Source organism: Enoplosus armatus, chromosome 5, assembly GCF_043641665.1.
Source record: "Enoplosus armatus isolate fEnoArm2 chromosome 5, fEnoArm2.hap1, whole genome shotgun sequence".
NCBI lineage: Eukaryota > Metazoa > Chordata > Actinopteri > Centrarchiformes > Enoplosidae > Enoplosus > Enoplosus armatus.
Window position 1 is genome coordinate 8,514,852 of NC_092184.1, and position 13,438 is coordinate 8,528,289.

The 13,438-nt window shown below is 40.0% G+C and overlaps 1 protein-coding gene across 1 annotated transcript; it reads left to right on the forward strand.

Moving 5' to 3' along the window:
- Positions 1-2,757: 2,757 nt before the first annotated feature.
- On the forward strand, positions 2,758-9,745 carry LOC139285826 (FH2 domain-containing protein 1-like). Its single transcript, XM_070906481.1, has 12 exons — positions 2,758-2,821; positions 3,342-3,867; positions 4,833-4,894; positions 5,489-5,591; positions 5,735-5,820; positions 5,907-6,007; positions 6,121-6,191; positions 6,297-6,404; positions 6,516-6,586; positions 6,678-6,795; positions 6,886-7,050; positions 7,129-9,745. The coding sequence occupies exons 2-12, from the start codon at positions 3,520-3,522 to the stop codon at positions 8,407-8,409; spliced, it is 2,514 nt and encodes an 837-aa protein (XP_070762582.1). The 5' UTR covers positions 2,758-2,821; positions 3,342-3,519; the 3' UTR covers positions 8,410-9,745.
- Positions 9,746-13,438: the final 3,693 nt, after the last annotated feature.

Genomic DNA, 13,438 nt, shown 5'->3' on the forward strand with positions numbered 1-13,438 from the left:
CAATATTAAATACAAAAATCTCAACTATTATAGAAATCAAAATCAAAATGCAACACAAAGCCAGTGGTTGATGTGGTTTCAATAGGAGGCGCCTGTGTGCAACTAATAAAAACAGCCTTTGAGACTCGTTTTTGAAGTCTTAAAACACAAACAGTGAATGGGAATATTGGATACATGTGATACCACATGCACTCTAGGTTACAAAACAAGCTTCAGTGTCTCTTCAAGGACAGAATGTATGAGTACATTTTTCTTATTTTGTGTTATTTATGTACCAATCTGTTTGTAACATAACATTGTATGTTATATACATTTCTTTTAAGTTCTAGTCAGCTGGTTGTCTTTGTCTTGTTCTGCGTTTCCAATAAACTCTGCTGGATGTTTTGTTTCACTTAACTGTGCAGTTGACACAGATGTTAGTTTGATATGGGAAGCTCTCACAGATTATGTACAGAAAGTTCACAATATATGTAATATGTATGGCACCGTTAATTATGTACATGATAATACAATCTGATATATCTCTAACTTGCTTTCCATGACTTATTATCTTATTTCATGATCATCAAATGATATTTTCACTACTTGAAGATCTAGTTCAGCTTACTGCAGCAAGGCACGTTGAAGCACATTGATCACTTAACAGTATTTTAGTTTTTTGTGATTTTGGCAGCAATGTCTTGTTTTTGCTGCTGTTGGAAACACTAGCTTCTTTTTGCATGAGATGATGAGTCTCCTTGGTCAACAGAAGTCATCAGCAAAGCTCACCCACTAAAAAATACTCAGTGAAATGTAGTAAGAAAGTCAATCTGGAGATAAGACTACAGCTATTCATACTTAACTGACTTAACTGATTCCTTCACTCCAGCAGTGCTTACAAACCTCTGAAGTAAAAAACAAACAAACTTTAAACTGTATCAGACAACATTACAAACTTAGTTTTAGCTATTAGTTGGACCTTGTATTTGAATATTTGTCAGTCAATTTGTCAACCGTAGACGTGATGGGTTCACATCCTCTGGCCTACTGTATGCATTTACTCTATTTAAATGTTGTGTGTATCTTGTTTCCCTCGCTGATTAGTTTCAGGTATTGAATGTACATACTTTAATATGTATTGCACCATTAATTATGTACAAGGGAATACTGGATAGATGTGAAACCACACCAAGTTTCAGTATCTCTTCAAGAACTGCATGTTGTTGTACATTTTTCTTATTTTGTGTTGCACTGTAGTTATAGATGTGGACTCAGCCTAAGTGAATGTAAGAGATGTTGAATAAGGCTAGACTAGTTTGGCCTGGTGTTATTTTCACATGGTAACTAACAGTAGCTTAAACAAGGCGGATGTGTTCTTTGTGTAGGTGTGTGCAGTTGGTAAAACCTACCAACATGTTTAAACAACATTAAAGTAACACGTTCCCTTTTCCAGCTTCCCTCCCAATAAACCTAATCCCATCTGAATAGGGTTTACGAATGATCTCAGATCAAAAGCAGAATATCAGATTAAAACACAGTTCCTGCAAGCACATCCCTAATCTCCTCTCTTGTTAAACTGTCCCTTAGTATAAGTGTCAGAGTTTAAAACTTATCTCAAAATGACAGAGTGGTCACACATTTGATCTGACTATCTTAAGTAGTGAATTTAGTCCTTATTATCACTCCCTTCAGTTTTTTCTGAATAGGTGTATGCAACCAAAAATGTTAACAATCACGGAGACTTCCCAGTTAAAATTCATTTTACTTCCAAAGCCCCTTTGCAGGGAAACAGCAAATTACATTTTTCACTGGCCTAATTATATTTACATAGTGGTTTTTCTGTTAAATGTTTGAGTCTATAAATTCTGTCAAGTTTTTAAAAGGAGTGGAGAACAACTAGTTACTTGCTATTGTTGCAACTTGCAAGAAACACATTAAGCTTAAATGCAGGGAATCTTAAGATATGTAAGTTTAAAATTGCCTGCCCTTGCAATAGTTGGGACATAGCTGATTTTACAAAACTAAGGCACACATTTCTTCCAGACATTTTCACAGAAAAATGTGCTGCAGATGAGCAGTAGTTTCAGTCTACTTGAAACTGTTTCTTGAGTTTCCCTCAGTATTTGATAGCAGAGAGCCAAATGATTTGCATACAAAAGTATTTAGGGTATTACATCTATCATTCTAAGGGCTTATCATTTTTGGGACAGAGTTGAAGTGCTTGCTGCTAAACCACTACCCTGCAAACAATTAAAGGCCAGTCTGACCACCAGCCCCCGTTCAAACAAATGGCATTGTGTGAGCTGGTGAAATGGCTTAATGTTTAACCAAAGTATGTAGTCTGTAGTTTTACTTTTTACTCATTTATCCGCTTGACAATTTTATTTTGCTGGAAAACCCCCCCAAAAAACTTAACGTTATAATTTTCTGGTTTACTTGATCTAATGGTAAAAGCTAGCCTTTAAGGAATCAATGTTTCCCTATCAGTCAGGAGGTTAATCATGCTGGACGAGTCTATAAATCCAGTGGACTGCTCACATAAGTTCATGACAGCTGGACACAAAACACAGTGCGGCCACAAACTCCAGCCAACAAGCCAAAATAACTTCAGCATAAATCTCCGAGGTCCCGCTCCTGCTGGGAGGGTGCGGGCCGCCATGGACGTAGATGAGTTACCTGGGCGTGTCGTTTACACGCAGGTAGTTTCGACACTCTTTTCTTGCGCTATCCAGGTTGCTGTCACTCTGTACTGTTAATGGTGAGGTTTCAACAAAACGACGGAGGGCTAAGACAGAGAACAAGGAAACAAGGATGATGGGCAGCAGCTCAATCAAAAACCAAGGTAAGTTTTCTTTCTACCTCCTGACGTGTAGCCTACCTGATAATAATGAATAAACGAGCATCGTAACAAATGGTGGTTTTAGTAGTTTTTAGATTAAGGTGGATGGGGCTAGCTGGATTCAGAATAAAACGCTAGGTCTTTACAAGCTACAATTTAGCCTTTATTATTTAAAATTATTATTTGTCACATAATATTCTTGCCGAATAAGCTTCTTAAGTAAATATAGTGAATACAACATGCTCACTAGCTATTTCTTTATAGTAGGCCTACTAATATCCATATCAATTTGTGAGTATTGTGATAGATTTGGAGTAATGTCTGCATTATGATTCTAAAGTTTATTTTAGATTTTAGATTAGAATGCTTTTCAAAAGTTTTGACAACCATTTACAGCATTACAGTCATTAATTTAGATACTGTGGAGAAAGTGCTTTATCCATTTTTAAACACTGTTGCTTACAGTCATAGTGTATATGAGTGTTTTTGTAACTCTGTCCCCACCCTGTTTTCTTTCTTTCAGTCTGAATGCATCATCCTAAGTGACAACATTTTGAACAGCTGCAACACAGTCCTATAAAAACAGTAATTCAGAACATCGTATATGTCACTGCAAATTCTTTATTGGCTTTAATCCTGCCTGTATGTGTGACTGAGACCATGACAGCATCCTAAAATTACTGAGAGCTCCTTGACAAAAGATGCAACCAGGAGGTCTTCCCGCTCCACCACCTCCGCCACCACCACCACCTCCTCCTCCTCCACCTCCAGCCCCTGGCCTCCCTCCACCCCTCCATGGCACGGGCCTCAATGCCAAGGGGGTGCGCCGGAGCTCCAAGATGCGCAATTTCAACTGGGAAACCCTTCCCAAACACAGCGTGATAGGAAAGCACAACATCTGGACAGCAGATAAGAGTGATGGGGAGTACGAGCTGGACACTGATCACATGGAGGAGCTGTTCAGCCGCAAACAGGTCCAGCAACAACTTAAGGCCCTGAACCGCCAGAGTCTGAGGGGCCTGCCAACTGCTGCCTCAGGAGGCGAAGTGGTGAGTACAACCAGCCACAGGATACAGGTGTCACGCTTGAATCAGAGTGACACTTTAACCCCAAGGGTTTGTAGCAATAGATTTGAAATGTTAGGTATTTTTTGTTGTGTAATGCTGAGATATGGAGGAGTTCTTTTGACCTGGATTGATTCTTTGTTTCCTAGACGTGCAGTCAAGATAAACATTCTTACAATGTTTCCCTCGGCTAAAACCTAAATACACTATTGCAGCAAACACTTCATCGGATGTGGATAAGGATCTCCTCTGTTGAGCTCATTCCGCATATGCCATAAATCACAATCCAAAAAACATTTTAAAAGACCCTGTAAGAGTTGAAAAGTAATCAATTTGTTTTTAAATTGTATTAGCAGAATAGCAATATGAAAAATAACGTAATGTCTGTCTTAGGAACATTTTGTTTTGATTGAGAATCACTCAATACAAGGGTGGAGTCTCACTCTTCTTCATATCTGTTTGCTAAAGGAAGGTTTAATTGTGTCCTCATGCAGCACTATTCTGTATTTATGCTCTGTATTCAAGCTACTGTATACAAGAAACTGCATGTATTGTCATCCATTTAAAGACAGTTCTTAAGTGAAAACAACCAAAAACAAAGACGTTTTCTTGCCTATCTATTTATAACCTTCACTGTCATTTCTATTGTAGATCAATCGGGGTTGTTTGCCTAACAAAAATGGGTTAAAATCTGTTACTAAACTTTTACTTTGACCTATGTCCCATTTTCCAAGAGAGACACTGAAAATGTACCACTGACAAAATGGTATCTGTTCCCTGATTGTTCAATACAATCAACTCAAAGAATTCTTAACCTTTGGAATCAACTCTCTGTTTGGAAAGCTGAGGTGTATCTGTGATACAAAAGACGCCCCTCAAGCCAATAGTAAAATTATCTTAGCAACTGACAAGCTGATTATATCCAGGTTTGTGTCTGTTTCCACTCTCAGGTTTCCATCCTCAACTCCAAGAGGAGCATGAACATTGGAATTTTCCTAAAGCAATTCAAGCGGTGAGTCAGTGGTAGTATCTTTAAGGTGTGATTGTTTTTGACAACACAGGATGAGGCAGATACATTAGTCCGCAATATGGCTGCCTCATGCTCACAAACCTTTGAAAGCCAACATGTCCTGGCAGGTCTGATCTACACTGTTCTACAGCTCCAACAGGTTACCTCTGTGTGGTAACCCTTGGATCTATTATTGAGAGGTATTGTAAATGTATTGCCTAAGGCTATTTGGCTTATGCAACAGATCTAACAGGAAATGGAAAACATACTATACAACTGTTAACGATGGCCTCAAACATTTGTACTCAAACTGACAAAAATATCAAACATGTTTCTTGTCAAAGGATATTCCATCATTCTAATGTTTTGTACAGTGTTTTTCTGAGGACTGACATCACAAGTGTTGCTATTTCGCAAAGCTATTTGAGCACGTAGAGGCTTGTCGAGGTCAGCAGCGTAGCTTTTCCAAAGATGCAAAAGTATGGTATTAACATAGACACACACTGTTCATGAGACGTCCCAACCCGAAACAAAAACATCAGGATAACTGATGACTAAAGATCTAAACCCTGTCTGTCTCTCCACCTCCCTCCACAGGCCTGTAACAGACATGATTGAAGAAATTAAATCAGGAAGTGGTCTAAGTTTTGCTTCTGGAAAACTGAGGGAGCTGTGCAAGCTGCTGCCAGATGAAGGGGAGGTACTTGTGACAGCTGCTTATATTTTTGAATGTGTCTAATGTGTTCTGTAAATCTTACAACCTTGTTGCTTGTAATTTTACCTCAAAACCACAGGTTTTAAGATTTGTGGGCTATTTTTTTTGTACTCTTTCAATGAATACAGGAGAGGCAGCTGGTTAGTTTTAAGGGCGACCACTCAGCTCTCCCTGAAGCAGATGTGTTTATGCTAATGCTGGTCAAGATTCCAAGGTGAGCTACCTGAATGTAATTCAATGTATTGCAAATGTTAAATGTCAGTGATACTTGACTAATGATGGAAACCTTGTGTCTGTTAGTTATGAACAGCGTCTCAACGGCTTGGTGCTCAAAGAGGAATTTTTCCCACATGTGGATGAAGTGAAAGAATTCATTGGCACTTTGACAGCTGCTGGAAAGGGTATTGTTTGTTTTCCTGGTCTTTAAATAGATAAGACTCATCACAGAGTTTGAGCAAAAATAGAGTTGTAAACTAATTTAGACTTAGAATTCAATATGTGTGTCTTCTTTTAGAGCTGCTGGAGTCTGATCATCTCCATTCTGTCATTCGCCTGGTACTGAAGACTGGAAATTACATGAATGCTGTGAGTGTGTTATATGTGATAGTGCAGTCTGGGATGACTTTCCAATGTGTTTGTGCATCCCTGAGTCTCATGTTACTTATTATGTATTTTATTTATTAATCACAGGGTGGCTATGCAGGCAGTGCAATTGGCTTCCGAATGGCTTCCCTGTTGAAGTTAGTGGACACCAAAGCCAACAAACCTGGAATGAATCTTATGCATTATGTCGTGATGGCAAGTAGCTTTTATTACTTTGATCTGATTGCAATGTACAGTCAGCTTTTCTGTATCTGAAGGTATGTATGTGAAATGTGATTTTTATTCAAACTTTCATATTCACCACAGCAAGCTCAGAAGGCAGACTTGGCCCTGCTTAAATTTCCAGAACAACTCAAACACATTGAAGCTGCAGCAAGGTAAACAATCTAATTTTAAAGGCACTTAGCATATTTTAAACCTTTTTTTATATGCTCTACTATCAGAATGTATCCTTTTTTGTTCTTTTAGAATAAATAAAGGTGAAATTGAGGCAGAGTTTGAAAGACAGGTAAAGAAAGTACAAGATGGCAAAGCGAACACCTTGAAGCAGGAAGACCTAAAGGCACAGATGGAGGGTTTTCTAAAGGTGAGAAAGCATTTAGTTGTCCAGTTCAGTCTAGGTTGTGTGAATTTCGATGATTACATGTTCTAATATTTTGATTTGGGCTCCATTTAGGAGGCTGAGGTCTGCTTGGCAGAAATAGAGACTGATCTTCAGGAATTGCAGTCAGTGAGTGACTCTGTGGCAGAGTACTTCTGTGAAGACCCAAACAAGTTTAAACTGGAGGAGTGTTGCTCCATTTTCAACTCCTTTTGTGAGAAATTTATGCGAGCCATGCAGGTAAGCCTGTGTACTGGCATGTTTTTCTTAGCTGAGGTAAAAAAAAAAAACATCCATTAACTGTCTGATTTTCTGCAGGAAAACAAGGCCCGAGAGGTGGCAGACGTGCAGCGGAGGCACAGAGACAGATTGCAGAGTGCTGCCAAGCGCAGGTCCACAGCTACCTGCTCCAGTAGAGACAAGGAAATGGATGGAATTGCATTAGAGTCTGTACTACAGAACTTTCTTACCAATCGTGTCTCTCGGAGGAGACTCGGAAGGCCCTCATCTTCTCATGGAAGTCCCACGAGAGGCAGCCCCAACAACGGGAGCCTATCAGAAATTACTTCTCAGGCAAACCTCCCCACTGGAAATCAAAAGGTAGGAGGCTCTTTTAGAATTAAAGAGATCGGCAGAAAAGAGTGGAATTCAGCAGCTGAACTCACAGAGAACTCTTCACAAAAGGAGAAAGCACAGTCTAATAGTGAGGACAACAAGGCAAAAGGTGGCATTCCTCATGAAGAAGAGGTGAAAACTTCCAGAAAAGAGGAATCTAGAGGTTTTACACACCCAGCCAATAGAGCCAGCATTTCCTCCTCAGGCAGATCTTTCTCAGCCACCACTAATGATGCTGAGGAAGATCTACAAGACAATAATGAGGAGGAGGCCCAAAAGTTGCGTGAAGCATCTAAAAAGGTTTTGCGCTTTCAGAACAGCCGTGGCAGTGTCTCATCTGGGGACTATTCTCTGGAAAATCAGAAGTCACCTGGTCCAAGTACCATCTTGCCTCGTCAACGCACCTTCGATGAGGACACAGAGAGGTATCCTGGAGACCCAACCAATGAGGATTTAGTTAGATTTTTGCTCAATCCTCAGTCCTCCACAAAACGTAACCTTGGCCGCCGCCATACACTCCCTACCAAAGTCCCTAAAACTGAGGAAGAGGAAGATAATCTGTGGGCTCAGCCCCCAGTCAGAACTCCTAGTTCTGTGGCAAGGGAAAAAGGTACACTGCCAGTAGAGGAGGCTGGACACAATCCCTCAAAACAAGTGTTTGACTTTACTGATGCATCTCACAACTTTAAAGAATCTGGTGCTCAAGACCAGAATTCTCCATCAGCAGAAAAGAGAAGCAAGCCAAATGTTTCTGTAACCCATGTTCCAGATGAAGGGCTTGGGGAGCAAAACGAAGAGGGCAAATCAATGGAGCCCACAGGCAACCACTTGCAGAGGAATAGTGAAAATATTCCCCCAAAGAGTACATGGATTAAGACTGAAACCTCTGGACTATTTTTTAGCTTTTTAAAACGCCTTGGAGATATGAGCAAACAGCCGAACAGCAAGGAAACTGTTCATAAGGGGACTGATTCTGGTGTATAGGCTTTGAAAGATATGTACAACTTTAGTGTTACTTGTGATTAACTTATGATGGTGATGATGTTGTGTTATTTTTAATGAAATTAAATTGATGATGAGGCTGTAAAGAGATAGAGAGAAGGTACTAGTAAAGTGGTTGGAGAATGTTTTTGATGAGGAAAGGCCATGAGGAAATGGTATGATGTACCACTAGATGGCAGAATGTAACAGTAACATGGTAAACTGTTGCTCAGAAAATAGGGCTGTTGTTGATTTCCATGCAATCTGTACATTGTCCAGTAAACAAAAGAACACATGGGCACACTCACTGTAAAAAATAAATCTTTATTTTTTGTCCATGCATAATAATATTCTCTTGACAGTATGGCATTGGCCTCATTAGTTGGATAAATACTTACAGTGTGTGTTCTTTGTCTGTATTGAAATGTACAACCTTGCAGAATGTATTGAGAAAGTAAATGAAGGTTGAGTGTGAGCAGAAGAGAGCACAGAGAAGTCAAACTTGTAAAATCTTGGTTTGATTGTTATTTTTGATACTTTACTGTATACATGAATGCTTGAATTTTTAGTTATTAATTTAGTTATTTTTCTGTTTTACAATTATGAATATCTTTGTTTTTGCCTATTTGTTTTTCTCCCCTGTTGTCACAGAATCAATTCAAAAATGCAGGAGTTTGGGGATGCTTTCAGGGTCTTACTCAATTCAGCCATTGTTTTGGGCTTAAATGGGTCAGTGTTACAAAGGCAGCCTGTATCTGAGCTGAGCCGAACTATGGACTGTCATTGGCAAAGTGAAGGGTGCTGATCTCAAATTGACTTGAGAAGAGATTATCGTCTTTAAAGGGCCAACACCTGGTGGCCTATTATGATGAAAAGAACCAGCCTCCCTGGATTTACCCCTGTACACTGCTTGTGGCAATCACAGGGAACGACCCCAATAGGGGTCAGTGAGGCCAGAGCTTGTGCCAATACATCATGGGGTCCATAGATTAAGTTCAACTACTGGCATCTCTTAGCAGTTACTTCCAGAGTTACAGTAAGTAGCTTTTTAGGAACTAAGTCCAGCTGTCTGACTGAAGTGTAATGACATAATGAAAATTACCTTCTACTTCGTTTTATTCTCATTTAAACACCAACTGGAGTGATCTGAATGCTTTTTATATTTCTTTTGTGATAAAATATTTATAAGAATGAGATGGATAGCCATCAGAATTACAGAGAATACTATTTGTTATTGTCACTAAATTGTGCGTTTTCAAATTGTTCTTTGTAACTGTATCTCTAATCAGTGAGATTGGTAAATAAATATATATGAATACCCGTGTTTAGTATATATAAATGTATACATACAGTGCATCCGGAAAGTATTCACGGCGCTTCACTTTTTCCACATTTTGTTATGTTACACCCTTATTCCAAAATGGATTAAATTAATTTTTTTCCTCAAAATTCTACACACAACACCCCATAATGACAATGTGAAAAAAGTTTTTTTGAAATTTTTGCAAATTTATTAAAAATAAAAAACTAAGAAATCACATGTACATAAGTATTCACAGCCTTTGCCATGAAGCTCAAAATTGAGCTCAGGTGCATCCTGTTTCCACTGATCATCCTTGAGATGTTTCTGCAGCTTAATTGGAGTCCACCTGTGGTAAATTCAGTTGATTGGACATGATTTGGAAAGGCACACACCTGTCTATATAAGGTGCCACAGTTGACAGTGCATGTCAGAGCACAAACCAAGCATGAAGTCAAAGGAATTGTCTGTAGACCTCCGAGACAGGATTGTCTCGAGGCACAAATCTGGGGAAGGTTACAGAAAAATTTCTGCTGCTTTGAAGGTCCCAATGAGCACAGTGGCCTCCATCATCCGTAAGTGGAAGAAGTTCGGAACCACCAGGACTCTTCCTAGAGCTGGCCGGCCATCTAAACTGAGTAATCGGGGGAGAAGGGCCTTAGTCAGGGAGGTGACCAAGAACCCGATGGTCACTCTGTCAGAGCTCCAGAGTTCCTCTGTGGAGAGAGGAGAACCTTCCAGAAGGACAACCATCTCTGCAGCAATCCACCAATCAGGCCTGTATGGTAGAGTGGCCAGACGGAAGCCACTCCTTAGTAAAAGGCACATAGCAGCCCGCCTGGAGTTTGCCAAAAGGCACCTGAAGGACTCTCAGACCATGAGAAACAAAATTCTCTGGTCTGATGAGACAAAGATTGAACTCTTTGGTGTGAATGCCAGGCGTCACGTTTGGAGGAAACCAGGCACCGCTCATCACCAGGCCAATACCATCCCTACAGTGAAGCATGGTGGTGGCAGCATCATGCTGTGGGGATGTTTTTCAGCGGCAGGAACTGGGAGACTAGTCAGGATAGAGGGAAAGATGAATGCAGCAAAGTACAGAGACATCCTGGATGAAAACCTGCTCCAGAGCGCTCTTGACCTCAGACTGGGGCGACGGTTTATCTTTCAGCAGGACAACGACCCTAAGCACACAGCCAAGATATCAAAGGAGTGGCTTCAGGACAACTCTGTGAATGTCCTTGAGTGGCCCAGCCAGAGCCCAGACTTGAATCCGATTGAACATCTCTGGAGAGATCTGAAAATGGCTGTGCACCGACGCTTCCCATCCAACCTGATGGAGCTTGAGAGGTGCTGCAAAGAGGAATGGGTGAAACTGCCCAAAGATAGGTGTGCCAAGCTTGTGGCATCATATTCAAAAAGACTTGAGGCTGTAATTGCTGCCAAAGGTGCATCAACAAAGTATTGAGCAAAGGCTGTGAATACTTATGTACATGTGATTTCTCAGGTTTTTTATTTTTAATAAATTTGCAAAAGTCTCAAAAAAACTTTTTTCACGTTGTCATTATGGGGTGTTGTGTGTAGAATTTTGAGGAAAAAAATGAATTGAATCCATTTTGGTATAAGGCTGCAACATAACAAAATGTGGAAAAAGTGAAGCGCTGTGAATACTTTCCGGATGCACTGTATATAAGAGAATCAATGGTAAAAGTATTTACATATTACTTTTATATTCACAAATAGAAAATCAAGCACATATTTATACAGCTGTGTGTGATGACACAGCATACTTAAAATCACTCAGTGTCATCTAGTGTCTGTCCATTCCACTCGTGATGGGCTAGTGTTGAGGTACATGATAGTATTGCTGAACTGCACAATAGAAAAGCAGTGCTTTTTCCTACTCACATTTAAAATTACAAAGCCATGTAACACCTTGCAGTTCACTTATAGACATGAAAGCCATAAAAATCACACAGCCGTAGAATCACACAGACATGTGAAAATGAATTGTCAAAAGGCTATAAAACTAGCATCTAAAATGGCAATATAATGAACCAATTCATGTGATGAATGGCTTTAACATTACATTATTACAGCAGCTGTAAAGTTTATCAGGTGTGGGGCCTGTTCTAAATTGACAATGCAATAATATGGAGTGGCTATGTAAGACCCAATTATTGGATTATTTTGTATTGTTACATAATTTGTTTGAAGAATTATACACCTGGCATAACACATGCTGTCTATGATTAGATGTATTATTTATATATTTACTGTATTACCTGGTAACTACAAGACCTAGCAGTTATCAGTTGCTACAGGCAGCCATGGAGAAAATCTTTTCAATAAGGGAATGAAAGATAATAATTTAGCCTCAGTAAATTTGACATATTGTAATGATGTTATATTTGTTATAATGTAGAATGTGTGATGAAAATGTTAGAAATGTAGATACTTCCATCGTCAATATGTTACAAACCATGTTATAACCTACTTTCACTGTATCAGTCTCAGCAGTGAGTTACCTACAGTATGTATTGTGTGACCTGCTCACTGCTGCTGCTGCTGCCAGACTGCAGCAGCCATCTTGACTAAACTACGATGGAAGCAGTCTCCATGGCAACTCCACATTGCAGAATAAAACCCAGAGATGACTGTGTTTGTCTCTCACCCCAAACCCCACCCCCAACAAACTCTCCACCATCTGCACCACCACAGCAGCCTCATACAGTGCATTCACATTACAATACAGTGCCATATTTTTTCATTCATCCTTTCTCTGCCATCCTCCCTGTCATTAGTCTTTAACCAGAGCATCTATTGACCCATCCCCCACTCCCCTACAAATAAACCTTCCCTGTGAAATATGTTGCATCCATTGAACTTAATCTTGATAAAATTGCTTTGTTCTTCAAATAGCTCTTTCTTGTACTTTTAAGTGGAAATCTCATGTTCTCCCCTCTGCACTCAGCCCATATTACAAATAAACTCATTAAGTGACCTGACCCCAACCCCCATACCACCACCTGACTCCACCCAAATAACTGTGTCATCTATACCAGAATAATCATGACTCCTCTGCTGCTTGCACACACCCACAACCTCTGCCTTCCCCGCACCCTCTCACTTCCCTTCCGTCATAGACTGTAGTATTCAGAAATATCCCTATTCACTGTTAAAAATGCAAGAACCTGGGGCCTCATGAGGCAAGATCCAAGAGAATCTATCATGAAATGTGCTGTTAAACTGTTAAACCACTGAACTGCAGTCAGTTTCAGGATTATTGCCTGATTTTATTTATTGTTGTATACAGCATATATTCCTTTTGTCTTTATACTACAATAATTATTTGCACCCCAATAATTCAAAGCTTAAAGATAATAAACTGCATCCTTTGTCCTTTTAAGGGAACTGGGCGGTATCTAAGGAAGCCAAACCCCTTTGCACCAGACAGACTGCATCACTCAGTCAGTTCCTGAGATTTCAACTATTTTGCATATTCCCTGCCCCCCTCCATATGCTATTGGGTTCTTCAACTCCTCCCATCAGCCATCTAACCAATGCTGCATGTAAGCCACTCCCCTGATCTCCTCCTTTCCCTTCTCCTCTTCCTTACTGTCCCCTTCTTCTCCCAGACAGACCCTGCCCTTTCCTTTCTGTCGCCCGGTCTGTGGATTTTGTTGTAGAAGATTGGGACACTGACAATGGGAAGCTTTCTCTACGGCCTGC